The 18,104-nt window shown below is 42.7% G+C and overlaps 1 protein-coding gene across 4 annotated transcripts in view; it reads right to left on the bottom strand.

The window, feature by feature from the left end:
• Positions 1-425: 425 nt before the first annotated feature.
• XB5813854.L (provisional ortholog of ankyrin repeat domain 52 L homeolog) overlaps positions 426-18,104 on the bottom strand; it is a 45,640-nt gene continuing 27,961 nt past the window's right edge. For 2 of the 4 annotated variants that reach the window (XM_041565564.1, XM_041565565.1), the window contains 8 exons: positions 13,878-13,979; positions 10,695-10,793; positions 9,468-9,614; positions 9,192-9,299; positions 7,772-7,969; positions 7,340-7,546; positions 5,742-7,110; positions 3,022-3,591 (listed from right to left, as the gene is read on the bottom strand). In XM_041565564.1, coding sequence (XP_041421498.1) covers positions 3,368-3,591; positions 5,742-7,110; positions 7,340-7,546; positions 7,772-7,969; positions 9,192-9,299; positions 9,468-9,614; positions 10,695-10,793; positions 13,878-13,979 — 2,454 coding nt within the window. In that variant the 3' untranslated portion in view covers positions 3,022-3,367. 4 annotated transcript variants of the gene reach the window in all.

The raw sequence follows: 18,104 nt of genomic DNA on the forward strand, positions 1-18,104 counted from the left end.
TGAAATTCTAATAAAAATTATTCTGGGTAGAAAAATAAGCAACTGTCATAGATGCTAAAAAATGTGTTTTTTTTTTTAGAAGGGGTGGTTCACCTTTAAGTTAACTTTTAGTATGTTATAGATTGGCCAACTTTTCAATTGTCCTTCATTTTTTCTTTTTATGGTTTTTGAAATATTTGCCTTCTTTTTTCTGACTCTTTCCAGCTTTCAAATGGGGGGGGGGGATCGATGACCCCATCTAAAAAACAAATGCTCTGTAAGGCTACAAATGTATTGTTATTGCTAATTTTTATTACTCCTATTCATATTCCAGTTTCTTATTCAAATCAGTGCATGGTTGCTAGGGGAATTTGGACCCTAACAACCAGATTGCTGAAATTGCAAACTGGACAAACTGGAGAGCTGCTGAATAAAAAGCTAAATAACTCAAAAACCACAAATAATAAAAAATGAAAACCAATTGCAAAATGTCTCAGAATATCCTTCTCTACATCTAATTTAAAGGTGAACAACCCCTTTAAGGGAAAGTTTGTCTTTAATTGAACTGTCGGTATGTTATAGAAGGGCCTATTCTAAGCAACTTGGCAGTTGGTCTTTGTTATTTATTTTGCCTAGTGAATTATAGGCCTTCCTGTTCTGGCTCATTCTAGCCAGTAGCTGAAAATTCTGTTGGCAGAGGTCACTGACCCCAGCAACCAATAACATATTGACTGTAAGGCATCAGTGTTATTGTTATTCTTATTTCGTTGCTTATTGGTTCTTTTCAGGCCCTCTCCTGTTCACCTTCCATTCTGATTTTAAAACTGCTCCCTGGTTGCTATGGTAGTGAACTGCTAGCAACCAGATGGACAGAACAAAAAATGAAAAAAAATGGACTGATTGCAAATTATCTGCACCATGCTAAGGATTCATTTGAAGGCGAGAAACCCCCTTACACCAGCAATTTTATATATAACTGGGGACGTCCTGTTCCTCATTGAAAATCATTTTCCTTGTATCATCAAATCTGCTGTCATTGGTCCAATCATATTGATCAGATGGGTCCGTTTCCCCTTTAATCCATAACCACTGATTCCAGATCATTTTGTCCCATTGGGAATCTTGGTGTTGAGTGGAACCACTGACTTGCTCGGAGTCTCGGCTCCATGAGAAATGTCCCTTTCAAACAAAGCGGCGTCTGACTGGCCTTTCAGGGAGAGATATCGCACCCCGATATTGTGCCAGTCTGTCATGTCCTCAATCTTTACAGGGCCGGGGTAGTGCTGCTCTCTATTCCGCTCACCTGGGTAAATAGAAAGATAGTTTCACTTGCAAGGAATGCCCCCAAACATCACCAGGCATGTGTTTTATTACTGTGTCTCATATTTAGTTTATTCTGCATAAGGTTCCATACAGTCCTATAATCATCATCATCATCATTTATTTATATAGCGCTGTCAAGATACGCAGTGCTTTTATCTAACAATACCATGTTTGAGCTGCTATACTGCCTCCCATAGTATCATCCATAGAGTCTAAAGGAAGAGCGCCCCTCTGTGGGAACATTATTAGGAATGTATGACAGGCATGTGGGTGCAGGGACAGTTTTAGGGTGCGCAATGGTCCGCAGCATCACTGGGGTCACGTCGATCGACTAAAGCTCAGGGGATTCATGTCAAGATGGAGAAACCATCCCTGAACAGAGGCGGGGGCCTTTGACACCACCTGTCTGCTACATACAATGCTGATCTAACATCTGTACCCCTGCGGATTCAGAACACTTCACACATCCATTCATACAACTCTCACAAGTAACACCTGTATCTAGGAGTCACATGACACATTGGATAATCCTATCACAGTAACTACACAGAATCAACACCTCTGTGAATTTCTTCAGATGTCACCTCTCTGAAGAGTTACAATGGGCCATTGTGATTGGATTAGTGGAAGAGATTATATGACGAGAATTTCCCACACCAGTCAGTTGTACTGGAGAAGCTGCTCGGATGAGTAGTGAAACGTCTTCATTGATTACTCAGCAAGTCCAGTTGTTTTTAGATTGACCTATACTAGATATACCATGACCTGGATGAATGAAAATCTTCAAAGTCAATGGCCTATGTACCTCCCTCTGCCTGTCCCTTAGTTATACAGCACTCCCGACTACACACAGCACTCTATTCATGTAGTGTGGGTCCAGAAACAAAGTGCAAAAAACATGGCAGATTGTGCCTAGTCCTTGCACTTTGGTCTGTGTGTGCCAGATAAGTAAATTACCCCAGTGTTGGACTAGGCAAGCAGGTCCCATGAATGCCGGGCCAAGCAGGTTTTATCCCAGTGCCCTGAAAGTCCAACACAGGCCAGCTGTAGTGCCCAGATCCAGGCCCACTCCTCCACCCGACCCAGACCATCCTCTCTCCTCACTCAGACCCTCCTCTCTCCACACCCAGACCCTCCTCTCTCCTCACTCAGACCCTCCTCTCTCCTCACTCAGACCCTCCTCTCTCCTCACTCAGACCCTCCTCTCTCCACACCCAAATCCTCTATTTTGATGCAAAAGGTGCAAGGGAACCATGTACTTAACACCTGCCTTGACCCAACATTATGTAAAGGGTTCCTGTTATTTATAATAACACCCAATACACCCAAATCTCTCTCCCCACCCAAATCCTCCCCTCTCCTCACCCAGAACCTCCTCTCTCCCCACCCAGAACCTCCTCTCTCCCCACCCAGACCCTTTGCCCTCCTGTCGCCTCTCTGTGATCGTAGGAGGAAATTGTACAAATGTACGGGGCACACAAGTGCGGGTGGTGGGCCCTTGAAGTCAGCACTGGTGGGCCCCACACGCCCCAGTCCAACCCTGAATGACCCTCATTTTGTTGTTTCACAGTTGGGGGAAAATAAAGACCTGGAGACAAAAGCCCCTTAACCATTAATATGCTGCCTCCTCAGCAGTGTTATCATAGGCATCTGTACAATTCCACCGCTTATTTGTCATTGTTCTGCTTTTCCATATTTGTCCAGTTTTGTGTTTATATCTTATTATCATCCAGCAGAGGTCGGAGCAACCTGACATGAGTCTCCCTCCGTTCTCTTCCTTCTGTCCCCGGGAAACACTGGGAATCTCTATGGAGACTCAGAACTGGACAAGAATTCTTCTCTCTATAACATTGCCCTCTTTATAGAGTTGAACCCTTTTCTTTGATCCATGCCAGGTAACACCATTGTGCAATTCAATAATATTATAAATAACAGGAACCCTTTACATAATGTTGGGTCAAGGCAAATGTTAAGTCCAAAGTTCCCCTGCACCTCGTGCATCATAATAGGTGCAACCGGGAATATTGCACAATGCACTTTCATGGATGCACTTTGTGCATGGAGTCTAAGTGCTAAATTTCCCTTTAACATTAACGGGAATACAAAATAACAAAACCCTCAGCACATGGAGATTCTTACCCTCCGGTGCCACTTGCATTGTTCTTTTGGCCGGAGTTCGAATCCAGCTGAGCGATGTTTGCGCCAAGAGGTCAATAGAGCGCGTGTCCGAGAATCCATCAATATCCTCTTCGCTCATCAGATTTCTGGCATTTGCCGAGCACAATTTTCCTAAAAGAAATCAAAGCTCGGCTCAGTAAGAAATCTCTGCCTGGAATCTTCATATTTGTCTTGAATCGGCTATTTTTATCCAAATTAATTGTGCCCTTACTGAAAGAGAAGCATTTCCTGGAACGTTCCATTTAGCAGCAAGATGATGAGTATACTTAAAGGGGAAATTAACTTTGTACAGATATGGGACCTAATATCCAAAATGCTTGGGACCTGGGGTTTTCCAGATAAGGGATCTTTCTGTAATTTGGATCCCCATGCTTTAAGTCTGATAAAAAAAAAATTTAAACATTAAATAAACCCAATAGGCTAATTTTGCTTCCAATAAGGATGTACTGTTTTATTATTACAGAGAAAATGGAAATATGTTTTAACATTTTGAATTATTTGATTAAAATTTAATCTAAGGGAGCTGAGCTTTCTGTAATTCAGAGTTTTCTGCATAACAGATTTCTGGATAATAAACTTTTAGTGTGATGTGGAGCAGTGATGGCACAGCCTGTGGCTCCACCCCAGGCTGCAAGTGATCTTGGTTCTAATTTAACCATTTATACAATTTACCCAAAACCTGGGTCCTCCATGAAAATCACTGAAAATGGAGCGATCTCTCAGTCTCTCTTCTGGTCCTTATGTATAGAAACATCACACTGTGAAGAATATACATTATACTACAAGAACTGCATTCAGCCCAATTAGACAAGGGTAGATCCTTTCCCCCAAAGTGAAGGTAAATCCAAAGCTGAGCTCAGTGGGTTCTTAATTTATATAACCTTCAGTTATATTATTTTCCCCATTTTACAATTCAGTGGAACCAAATATCTGTTGACAAAGCAGCTGCCTTGGATGCAGAGGACTTATCATTCATAGTGCGGCTCCAGCAGACAAAGAAACAAAGATTTTTTATATTTAATTTTGAAATTTTAGAAATTTTAGAAATTGTGAAATTGTAGAAATTTTTAAATGTTTGCGTTCCATGGGGGATGCAGTTTGGCCCCTGTTAATAAATCAGAGCCCCTGCACTTTCACTATTTTTACAAATGAAGATGTTACCCATTACCATCTTAGAAAGAAAAAAAGCTGTTTGATATTTGCACTTATCAGCGTCACTTTAATGATTTTTCTTCCCTAACGAGGAACAGGGCAAATGAAACACAAACAGTAGTGATCTATTTATATTTGTCTCATTAAAGTCTTTGTACAGAGGGCAGCTCGGGTCTAACAGGAGTCTGACCCTTTTGCTAAGGACACTCTGTTCTTTAATGCTTCCGACTTTCAGGAAATAAACACTCGAGAAGTAAAATACAATTTATTAAAGAAATAAACTATCTGGGGCTGGAAATAGCAACAACACTCACAAATGTGTCAGATTATAAGAACAACACAAGGACCTCTGATCGGCAAAGCCACCAAAGCACAAAAGTCCTAAACAATCTCTGCCCGTGATACATTTGCTGTAGAGAACGCTGGGGAAATTAAAGGGTAAGTCAACCTAAAGTTCAACTTTACCATGTTTTAGATGGAAGTAAGTGACTTTGCAGTTGACAGTTGATATTTCTTTTAAATGTTTTGTAATTAACTTGTAACTCTTTTCTGTGGCAAATACACTGCTGCTAGGGACATTCAAAAGATCTCCGACGGGAGGTCCGGTGAGGGGCGCTTTGTTAGAGCAGAGTGCGAAATATCGCTCTCTGTGCTAGAAAAGCCGAATTTCCAGTTTAATAACCGTAAATTCAGCTCTTAAAGTTACAAGGAGCAGCTTTTTGCCACCCCTAGTATCTTCTGGGGAGCTGCCGCGTGAGGCAACGTACTCACCTTGCCTCATGGCAGAAACGCCCCTGGGTATCACCACCCAGGATAGGACTCCTTTGTTCCACCATGTTGGTTGCAGTAGTGTGCCATACACCAACACATTTGCTAGCTGTAAAGCATATAGTTATTGGACCCATTCACATTACTTTGATACATAAATACACTCTACTAGCGATGTTATCCTAAGTTATATTCCAGATAGTTATCTCTGAAGCCATTTGTCTTTAATGATCAGGCTCAAGAAAATCTTTTTGACATGTGGGATAACTCTAGCTCCATATGTACCCTTAGGTTCCAAGGCATTCCCTAGCATAAGAATATCTCAAATCTACATGGTTTACCTTTGTGCTTGCAAAGTAACTTGATGTAATAGAAGAGGTTGGTGAATAAGTTGAAGGGTGAAGGTGTTCCTGGCTTCCTGGTCATGTCTCTGATCAGTGTGGCTCTTCCAAATTTCCACTCGGTGTCAGATTGGGCTTGTATTCGCTGGTAAGTGTCACTCATCATCGCAATCAGTAGGTTGATCAGGACAATCAAGGTGACAATCAGGTAGACGCCAAACACAAAACGGACAATAACAAAAGTAAACTGGGGAGTTCTGTTGAGTGAGGGAAGGCACCCTGGTTCAACAAGACCAAACAGGGAGAAGAACAAAAGAACTGTAATGTCAATGGGATCTTGAATGTTGGACTCACTGTGGACTGTTTCAGTTTCATTTAGCGATTGAGTAGCAGTGTCGTCGGGATAGACTGGCTGGTAGACGGCCGAGAGTTGCATTGTGAAGGCCACGTGAAACAAAGCCAGTATGACGGCAAATCGAGTCAGGTCCTTTATCAGATCTCTAATGATTATTGCCCAAGGTCCAAAAAGATGGTGGAAGGTGAGGAACTCCAGAAATTGGACAAATGAGAGAGTCATGGCCATGCCAAGTAAAATGTTCCTGGCAAAAAGGCAGTGTAACCGATCTCTGTCGGAAAATAGAAAGGCAAGCAAATGGCAGAAGAAAGCCGCAGCAGAAAATCCCAGAACAAATACTCGTATCCACGCAAGGCCAGCTCTTTCTCCATGGTGGGTGAGTTCAGAGACAAGCATTCCTGAGAGCCAAGCTAAGAGCAACCACTCATTCCAACATGGAACCATGTGCCCTTCATATATAGGGCTCAGTGGTGGGTAGACGATGGTCAGTATGAACAGTACAATCAGGAAGATATGAGATGCCAAGTAACTCATGAACTTCATGATAGGGATCTTGTTAAACCGATGTTTAAGAGGTAGAGAAAACACAAGCCACACAGGTGGACATGCTAGAAATGTAAAGAACAAGAGAACTAATTTCCACGTGGTCCAGTCCAGGTTCCCGTACCAGACTTCTGTCAAGTATTTCTGAACTGCTGGGTGAGCCACCACATCCTTCTGTTCACACTCAATCAAACAATCCAGTATGGTTGTGCATCTGTGGTCTACAGCTCTCAATATGAATCCAGCATTTGTGCTTCCAGACGCAATGGTGAGCAGCTCCGTGGCCATGTTCTCACTGTATTTGGCAGCATTCAGAAGATCCATTGCTCGTTCTTTCTCCTTAAAGGCAGTGATGTTCAAAGCTCTAGAAAGCTTGACTGCAGTGTCCAAGGGGGCACTTGAATTAAGGATAAATTCCTGTATGATCCTGTTATCGTTTAATTTCCCACAGACCATGAGATCAAAGACGAACTGAAAGACAAAGCAAACAAGTAAACAGCTCGTTCCTCCACAATTGTTTCCAGTACAGTAAGATACCTTTGCCATTGGAGTGTTATGGTAATGGGCCAAGTCAACCCTATGGTTACACCCCCCCGCAAATGAGATAATAAAATGTCTCCTTGGGGAAAAGGTTATGCCTCATGTTAGATTATAACACAATAGGATGGTTATGTGAGAGTTTCAAGAGAAGGAAACATACCTTTCGGTCCTCAATAAGCTTTAGGGTGTTGTGGTTTTTTTTCAGCAGGAAGCTCACTACATCCTGATGGTTTTTTGCTGCAGCATACTGTATGGCCGTCTTCCCATCTTTACACTCAAGCGTAGGATTGGCTCCACATTCCACGAGGAACCGAACAGTATCTAAGAATCCAGATCTGGCAGCGAAGTGCAAGGGGCACCATCCATTCTACAGAAGGAATGGACCAAAACAGATAATAACCGCTTGTATTAGACTTCAAATGATTCTGTTTTCTGGATGCTAAGCCTAAATACTCGAAGGCAAATTACATTTCAGGTACGAGAGAGGCATAATAGTTGGACAAATACTTAAACACATAATGAAAGACTATTAGTAAAGTTGGCTGCATTACTTTTGCCCACAAACGCAGAACTTTGATTAAAATGATGTCACCTTGTCTGTCACATTAATTTCTGCTCCTTGTCCAATAAGAGCTCTCATCATTTCAATATGGCCGTTGGCAGCAGCGAGGTGCAGACAGGTTCTTCCCCGCTTGTCCTTCATGTGGAGCTGAGATGTTGATTTACTAAGAAGAAGGCCAACAACTGCAGTGTGACCATTCTGGGCAGCGAGGTGTATGGGTGTTGAACCCTGAGGAACACATGAAAAGCCTGAAATGCATTGAGAGCATCCACCAAAGGTCATCTTTGCCTGCATGGTCAATGACTTATAATAGATATTAATTATTATACTATAGGTACATAAAACATAGTTGGGATTCTTGTTTAATTGGATAATCACAAATTTACAGAATAAAATGGTGATGTGGTATAGTATCAAGATATCATACACGAGTCATTTACTCAAGGGACACTGGAGACAATGAACGCAAGGCCTCATTTTCAGAACCATTCTGGAAAGATCTCAACCATCTAAGGCCTCCACCCCAGAAGCATTCTGGAAGGATCTTGAACATGCAAGGCCTCCTTTCAGAACCATTCTGGAGAGATCTCAACCATCTAATGCCTCCTCTTCAGAAGAATTCTGGAAAGATCTCAACCATCCAATGCCTCCTCTTCAGCAGCATTCTGGAAGGATCTTGTTCATGTAAGGCCTCCTTTTCATAAATATTCTGGAAAGATCTCAACCATACAAGGCCTCCTCCTCAGAACCATTCTGGAAATATCTCAGCTGTGCAATGCCTTCTTTCCAGAAGCATTCTGGAAAGATCTTGACCATGCAAGACCTACTTTTCAGAACCATTCTGGAAAGATCACAACCATGCAAGGCCAGAGGCATTCTGGAAAATTTTTGACCATAAAAGATCTCTTCAGAACCATTCTGGAAAGATCTTGATCATGCAAGTCCTCCTTTTTTTTCTGTTAATATCTCAGCCATGTAAGGCCTTCTCTTTAGAGTCAATATGGAAAGATCTTGACCATGCATGGCCTGCTCTTCAGAACCATTCTGGAAAGTTCTCGACCATGCAAGGCCTCCTGTTCAGAACATTCTGAAAAGATCTCAAGCATAAGGCCTTATGTTAGAGAATGATTCCAGAAAGATCCCAGATGCAAGGCCTCATCTTTTAGCCTTGCATGTTTGTCAACTTTTAGGAATAGTTCCAACATCACTCCTTTTGGAGGCCCCTAATAATGTAAAAAAGACATTGCAATGTTGTCCCTGTGTTATAGACAAGTAATGACTTTCCCTTATTTTGATGTTTATGGCAATACATTATGATTATAATCACTGTAATGTTCTTCTAATATTACAGTGGCACAATCAAAGTTATTGCCTCTGATAAGTGGTATTAGTAGATGATGTTGTCATGAGCTGAGAGCCGGATTATAAGGCAATTGAGTTATTCAGTTACCTGGCGAGTGGTAGCAGTGTCGGCCTGAACACCAGGGTAGTTGAGCAGCAATCGAACCAGACTTTCATGGCCGGACTGAGATGCCAAGTGCAGTGGGGTGTACCCTGACTATAACAGAGAGAAGCGCAAATAACACATTTATTTTTAAGAAGCTTCAAAAAGTTATTTGATTACATTTAAAGCGCCAACATATTCCACAGCGCTGTACAACAGAAGCAGACAAATGACATGCAAAGACCGACCAATCCAGGAGACAAATATTATCCACAGGCTCACCTCCCCACGTTGCTCTTTCATGTGCAGCAAGTCGGGTACTGCTTTTGGGGGTTCACTGGTCATGGTTGCTGGCACCTTGGTCAAAATTTCACGGACAAAATCCAACTGACCAAAATGCGCCGCTACGTGGAGTGCCGTGAATCCGGTCTATAGGGGGAGAAGAACAACACTGGAAGGTTCTCATTGCAAAATTGACTGTAATATGGGCAAAAGTGGCAAAGCTTGGACCCCAGGGGCTGATCCACATACATATATATATATCCATAAGTGCAAGAAGATTTACTAACCTCTTACACCTTGGGACAAATTCACTAAGATCCAAAGTTGCGCCAGCGACAGCTTCGCCGAACTTCGCCAGGCGTAGTTTCGCCAGCGCTACGTATATTCACTAAAATGTGAATTTGCGCTCAGGGAGGCGAACGGTAGCGAATTTGCGCTAGCGTTAATTCATCAAGCAAAGCGAAGTTACGCTAGCGATGCCTAATTTGTATATGGCGCCAAGTTAAAGTTGAATGGACGTATACGTTGCAACAAATACATTACATTACACAAGGAGGGAAAGCTTCATAAAATAAAATAGAGTTATTATATTGCCCTACACATGAGCCCACTGTATAGTTTATGTTCCATGTGTTAGGAAATGTAGGGGGGAAGGAGGTTACCCCAAAAAAATTTACGATCTTTTTCAGCCTATCACCCTTAAAAAATGAAAAAACGTTTTTTGGGACTTAAAAAAAATTTCAACTATTTTTGAAGCAATCCCTATCTACTCTTGGTCTGAGGTGGCGAAGGCAAGTCTGGCGCAAGAGGTAACGTTCAGTAAAATGCGCAAGTTAGTGAATTAGCGTAGTTACATTGACCCTTCGCCAAAGCGCAACTTCACCTGGCGTAAGGGTGTGAAGTATCGCTAGAGTAGGTCCACTTCGCTAGCGAATTTACGCCAGCGCCCGTTAGTAAATCGGCGAAGTAACGCTGGCGAATTTGTGCTAATGTTAGACGCTTCGCGCTTTAGTGAATTTGCCCCCCTGTCTCACACTGAAGCCATTAATGAAAGATGCGGCACAAGGTAAAACAATGACACAAACAGAAATCAGCTAAAAGGAAGAGAACAAAAAAATTGGGGGAATAAAGGGAACATTATAAAATGGAAAAGCTCTAAACTTGGTTCAGTAAGAGAGCGGGTAATGTAACAGGAGGGTGAGTGTTGGTTAAAACCTAGTGCCGTACCTTGGTGCTGGTAATGCGGAAAGAGACACTGCCCTTTAATGCCTCAAGGACATTGATGTGCCCGTTCTTGGCTGCCAGGTGTATTGCGGTCATGCCTTCCTGTCACCAGCAGAAATATCACTATTAGTTGGTTTTTTATAATAGGTTTTTATTTTGCATGTTACAAACAAAAAGAAAACATATTAATATAAGGAAAAAAATAACAACCATGCTCGGCACTTACATAGGACTGGCGACGATTGTTAACCCAAAACTAGTGACTGTTACAGAGAAGAGGGAAGAACAAATAGTCAGGTTATCAGGGTATAAACCAAATTATACATACTGGGGCCCATTCACAAATGGTTATTCGTTATTCCTTACTGCACAAGGTTTATTTAAGGAACGATTCATCAAAGTATTTTCGCATGTGCGAATAGACGTATCGCAAGCGTTAATTCTACATTGTGATAATTCTGCATTGCGATATTTATAGAATAGAATAAATCCAAACGCATAATTCACATTTAGCCATAAAAGAATAAAATAGTGGGATAATTACTGTGAAATTTAACACCTCCCAGGAATAGTCGTTACTTAACAACATCAGATGGATTAATAGCAATTAAAGGCCTTTTATAAGGAGCTGGAGCCTTACCTACAGCCACTAACACATTTTAATGATACTGTGGGCAGATCCACTAATTTCTGTGTCGTGGAATTAGATCAAGTTTCCCAGGAAAACAAATGACTGGAATACTGTAAAAAGAGACTTCTACTCTATCAGTGGCAATGTATTAGGTGCTATAGATTGCACTATTAACGGGTGACAATATCAAATGGCTCAAAATAACGCATGTAATAAAATACTGCACACAATTCAGTGAAAATTTACTTCTTAACTTAAGTCAGACAAGTGGACTTTTAGTGAATCGATCGTTAATTCTAGAAATATAAGAAGTGATGATGATATTGAATTATCCTTCCGAGTCCTACCCGAAGGCATGGGCTCCGTTGCCCAAGTGTCCCAGGCTACCGCCCGTGGACAGCTTGAACGGGTGGGTCCCCCTTCGCCGAAGCTAGTTAGGGCCCACCATCCCCCCCGAAGGGGTTTGGGATTGTTTGGACTCCCCTTCGCCGAAGCTAGGGGGAGTCCCGTCTACCCTGGGTTCTGCCGAAGCTTCCCCCAGGGCGTGTCATGGCCTGGGGTCCAGCCAAAGGACTATGACCCCATCCAGGGTGCTCAAACCAAACATCAAAAAGGTGCTGGAGTGTGCGGTGCAAGGCCATTGATTGCCTTTAGTAAGGCTCCAGCTGGCACCCGGAAAAAGCAAATCAGGTACCTCCCTCATGGGAGCACAGCAAACCAGCTTTCATCCAGCTTCCGCTTGCCAGCCTAGTCCAGAGGACCAAGTGTTTCTCCGTTCTTCACATAGGATCATAAGAAAAGATACTCCTCCTTGATCTTACCAGCCAGAGGACCAAGTGTTTCCAAAGGTACTACACCTGATCTTAGCCAAAAGTGATCTTAGGTGAAAACCGAGTGATGCCATTTTTAAGGCTTGCTATAAATAACGCTCACTTTTGCGACCTTTTGTGAATTGGCCACACCATGGTCGGACTGGAGCCATAGGGGCCCAATGGGGCTGCAAAACAGTTCCCGGGGGCCCCCTCTCAACTTTAAAACTCACGCCGCGAGTATGTGTGAATGCAATGCGCAAAAGACGCGGCAAATGTACGCTGTGGTGGATGTTGTTATGGGCAGCCGGTTGAGCAAGCCAGGGTAGGAGGCCGGGGTAGGAGGCCAGGGTAAGAGGCCAGGGTAGGAGGCCAGGGTAGGAGGCCGGGGTAGGAGGCCGGGGAGCCCAAGAGGGCCGGGGCCCACAGTTCAACCTTGGGCCCCACTGAGTTTAGTCATCTGGTAGAGATACTTTGGTTGTCATTTTGATTAGAGGCAGTGCAGCATTTATTAACTCAACCTATTGTTGGAGTTGTTTGAGAGTTGGGACTCATCCATCTCATATTTACTAACTTTTTTGCATAAAGCATGAGAGAGTGAAACAGTATTCTAGACTTTTGCTGAGGTACTACTACTCTCTGATCTATTATACTTAATAGGAAGGTCTCGGGGGACCTGGGACCTCAGGGAAGGATAAGTATTCATTGATGTATCAAATTTCCAATATGCTGTTACCCTAGGACAGGGGAGCCCAAACGGTATATCGGGATCTACCAGTAGATCTTTAGCCGGTGAATCAGTTAATAGTGCTGCTCCAGCAGAATTCTGCCCCCAGTCATGTGACTTGTGCTCTGATAAACTTCAGTCACTCTTTACTGCTGTACTGCAAGTTGGAGTGATATCACCCCCTCCCTTTCCCCCCAGCAGCCAAAACAACAGAACAATGGGAAGGTAACCAGATAGCAGCTCCCTAACACTCAATAGTAAAACCCATGTCCCACTGAGACACATTCAGTTACATTGAGAAGGAAAAACAGCAGCCTGCCAGAAAGCATTTCTCTCCTAAAGTGCAGGCACAAGTCACATGACTGGGGGCAGCTGGGAAACTGACAAAATGTCTAGCCCCATGTCAGATTTCAAAATTGAATATAAAAAAATCTGTTTGCTCTTTTGAGAAATGGATTTCAGTGCAGAATTCTGCTGGAGCAGCACTATTAACTGATGTGTTTTGAAAAAAAAAAATGTTTTTCCCATGACAGTATCCCTTTAAGGTCACATAAGTAATAGTTGTTTGTTAAATATAACAATACACATTTATTCATAAATCAATATACAAATAATATTTTCCATGGAACAGAACGTGAACGATGTTTTATGGATGTAGATCATAATGGGACTAAAAGTAGACCTGACATTAGTAAATTATGGGCCCTCCTTCTCTAGGACATTCCCATATTCAATAAAGGAATCTGGCCTCCCCCAAACCACATTTCACACAATTGGCTCCTTCAGGCCTTCCCATAGCTTTAAGCCTCAAGGGTTAATGTAGATTTGGTGGATCATTAAATTGGACCATTCTGTCCTTGAGTGATATAAAAAAGGAATATAAATTTCCTCCCATCTAAGGAGGGGATAATTGACAGCCACTTCCATTTGGGAGGATTGAATTATACTATATCCAGTGTATATAGTTGGACTATTACACACACACCAGGGCATTTCAGATCACCGACCCTGCAACTCACCCCATTCTCATCAGAAGCCAAAGCTCCGGTCTCTAACAGAACCTTCACCACATCAGTGTGGCCCCCCGCGGCAGCCAGGTGTAGGGGCGTGGAATCATTAGTCTGGAACAATATACAACAATGTGGGAAACAGGTAGAGACGTCCCCTAGAGACAGGCCAAATAGTAAGAGTGCCCAAGGCAAGACTCCAGCATCATTTTGGGCATCTCCGTCGGTGTACAAGTTGCAGTGCAAGTTTTTCTTATTACATTTGTGTGTAAGTGGCGTCTCTTCCATTCAGTGTCATTAAAGAGGTTGTTCACCTTTAGATTAACTTTTTAAACTTATAAAAGAGATATTCTGAGACAATTTGCAATTGGTTTTCATTTTTAATTATTTGTGGTGCCTCTCCCACCCGTCTCTATTGACTGGAGCACTTTCTATTGCAGACATTGTTTCAGGGCATTGAATGAAGCTACTTGCACAATGACCTGCACCTTGGGAAAAATAACATTTTATTTTTGCACTTTGCCCACCGCATGGGACACTGTAAATGAGGCCTCTAGACTCTTTCATTAGCAATTACATTTCCAACTCACTTTAAAACCAGTGAGAACGAGGAATGAATGGATATTGGGAAGTTGTATCAGGAGTCAGAAGCAGCAGTGCAGAGAAAGGGACAGACACAATGACAGTTACACAGAACTATAAACCCAGTGAGAATGAGGAATGAATGGATATTGGGAAGTTGTATCAGGAGTCAGAAGCAGCAGTGCAGAGAAAGGGACAGACACAATGACAGTTACACAGAACTCTAAACCCAGTGAGAATGAGGAATGAATGGATATTGGGAAGTTGTATCAGGAGTCAGAGGCAGCAGTGCAGAGAAAGGGACAGACACAATGACAGTTACACAGAACTATAAACCCAGTGAGAATGAGGAATGAATGGATATTGGGAAGTTGTATCAGGAGTCAGAGGCAGCAGTGCAGAGAAAGGGACAGACACAATGACAGTTACACAGAACTATAAACCCAGTGAGAATGAGGAATGAATGGATATTGGGAAGTTGTATCAGGAGTCAGAGGCAGCAGTGCAGAGAAAGGGACAGACACAATGACAGTTACACAGAACTATAAACCCAGTGAGAATGAGGAATGAATGGATATTGGGAAGTTGTATCAGGAGTCAGAAGCAGCAGTGCAGAGAAGAGAAAGGGACAGACACAATGACAGTTACACAGAACTATAAACCCAGTGAGAATGAGGAATGAATGGATATTGGGAAGTTGTATCAGGAGTCAGAAGCAGCAGTGCAGAGAAGAGAAAGGGACAGACGCAATGACAGTTACACAGAACTATAAACCCAGTGAGAATGAGGAATGAATGGATATTGGGAAGTTGTATCAGGAGTCAGAAGCAGCAGTGCAGAGAAGAGAAAGGGACAGACGCAATGACAGTTACACAGAACTATAAACCCAGTGAGAATGAGGAATGAATGGATATTGGGAAGTTGTATCAGGAGTCAGAGGCAGCAGTGCAGAGAAGAGAATGAGGAATGAATGGATATTGGGAAGTTGTATCAGGAGTCAGAGGCAGCAGTGCAGAGAAGAGAATGAGGAATGAATGGATATTGGGAAGTTGTATTAGGAGTCAGAGGCAGCAGTGCAGAGAAGAGAATGAGGAATGAATGGATATTGGGAAGTTGTATCAGGAGTCAGAGGCAGCAGTGCAGAGAAGAGAATGAGGAATGAATGGATATTGAGAAGTTGTATCAGGAGTCAGAGGCAGCAGTGCAGAGAAGAGAATGAGGAATGAATGGATATTGGGAAGTTGTATCAGGAGTCAGAAGCAGCAGTGCAGAGAAGAGAAAGGGACAGACACAATGACAGTTACACAGAACTATAAACCCAGTGAGAATGAGGAATGAATGGATATTGGGAAGTTGTATCAGGAGTCAGAGGCAGCAGTGCAGAGAAAGGGACAGACACAATGACAGTTACACAGAACTATAAACCCAGTGAGAATGAGGAATGAATGGATATTGGGAAGTTGTATCAGGAGTCAGAAGCAGCAGTGCAGAGAAGAGAAAGGGACAGACACAATGACAGTTACACTGAACTATAAACCCAGTGAGAATGAGGAATGAATGGATATTGGGAAGTTGTATCAGGAGTCAGAGGCAGCAGTGCAGAGAAAGGGACAGACACAATGACAGTTACACAGAACTATAAACCCAGTGAGAATGAGGAATGAATGGATATTGGGAAGTTGTATCAGGAGTCAGAAGCAGCAGTGCAGAGAAGAGAAAGGGACAGACACAATGACAGTTACACTGAACTATAAACCCAGTGAGAATGAGGAATGAATGGATATTGGGAAGTTGTATCAGGAGTCAGAAGCAGCAGTGCAGAGAAGAGAAAGGGACAGACACAATGACAGTTACACAGAACTAAAAACCCAGTGAGAATGAGGAATGAATGGATATTGGGAAGTTGTATCAGGAGTCAGAGGCAGCAGTGCAGAGAAGAGAAAGGGACAGACACAATGACAGTTACACAGAACTATAAACCCAGTGAGAATGAGGAATGAATGGATATTGGGAAGTTGTATCAGGAGTCAGAGGCAGCAGTGCAGAGAAGAGAATGAGGAATGAATGGATATTGGGAAGTTGTATCAGGAGTCAGAGGCAGCAGTGCAGAAAAAGGGACAGACACAGTGACAGTTACACAGAACTATAAACCCAGTGAGAATGAGGAATGAATGGATACTGGGAAGTTGTATCAGGAGTCAGAGGCAGCAGTGCAGAGAAGAGAAAGGGACAGACACAATGACAGTTACACAGAACTATAAACCCAGTGAGAATGAGGAATGAATGGATATTGGGAAGTTGTATCAGGAGTCAGAGGCAGCAGTGCAGAGAAGAGAAAGGGACAGACACAATGACAGTTACACAGAACTATAAACCCAGTGAGAATGAGGAATGAATGGATATTGGGAAGTTGTATCAGGAGTCAGAGGCAGCAGTGCAGAGAAGAGAATGAGGAATGAATGGATAATGGGAAGTTGTATCAGGAGTCAGAGGCAGCAGTGCAGAGAAGAGAATGAGGAATGAATGGATATTGGGAAGTTGTATTAGGAGTCAGAGGCAGCAGTGCAGAGAAGAGAATGAGGAATGAATGGATATTGGGAAGTTGTATCAGGAGTCAGAGGCAGCAGTGCAGAGAAGAGAATGAGGAATGAATGGATATTGGGAAGTTGTATCAGGAGTCAGAGGCAGCAGTGCAGAGAAGAGAATGAGGAATGAATGGATATTGGGAAGTTGTATCAGGAGTCAGAGGCAGCAGTGCAGAGAAGAGAATGAGGAATGAATGGATATTGGGAAGTTGCTTAGAAATACATTTTCTCATTTTACAATAAACTTGGCTGGAGTTCCCCATTGAGTCAGCTACTCCCTATAGTAACTCCAGTTGGAAATCTTTCAGTGAGTAGGAAAGTGCAGGATGAGTTGGAGCCACTTATTCTGATTAATGAAGAATGTTGGGAAGAGAAAGGGAAGCAGCAATGTAAGCTCGGGGGTGTCCCTATAAGGGGGGGCCCATTAACCTTTCAGCAGAGAAGGATTTGGCCCCAGAACAATTCTATGAGCCTCAGAGGAAGCGGCTAATGGAGCGGCCGGTACAATGCGCAGCTCACATCAAAAGCCTCACAGGAAGGACGGAGACGTCAACAATGGATTTTTCCAAGAAGATTGGGGGGGGGCAATTATAAAGATTTTAAAGGGACACAACCAGGAAAACAATGTTCTATTTGTGTCTGCAAACCTATTAACATTTATGTAACTCATGGGGGGGGGATATCCAAGACAAGATCCCAGCAGCCCCATATCATGACCAATTCTAAGCAACTTTTCAATTGGTCTTCGTTATTTATTTCTTATAGGTTTTTGTTACCTTCTTTTTCCAGTTGTCAAATTGGGGTCACTGACCCCATCTATAAAACAAATGCTCGGCAAAGCTACACATTTATTATTATTGCTACTTTTTACTTCTCATTTTTCTATTCAGGTCACTGTCTCTTATTCAAATCAAGGCATGGTTGCTAGGGTAATGTGGTCCCTAGCAACCCGATGGCTGAAATTGCAAACTGGAGAGCTGCTGAATAAAAGGTTAAATAAGTCAAAATCCACAACTAATAAAAAATGAAAACCAATTGCAAATTGTCTCAGAATATCACTCTCTATACCATA

The sequence above is a fragment of the Xenopus laevis genome, chromosome 6L (assembly GCF_017654675.1).
Source record: "Xenopus laevis strain J_2021 chromosome 6L, Xenopus_laevis_v10.1, whole genome shotgun sequence".
Lineage (NCBI taxonomy): Eukaryota > Metazoa > Chordata > Amphibia > Anura > Pipidae > Xenopus > Xenopus laevis.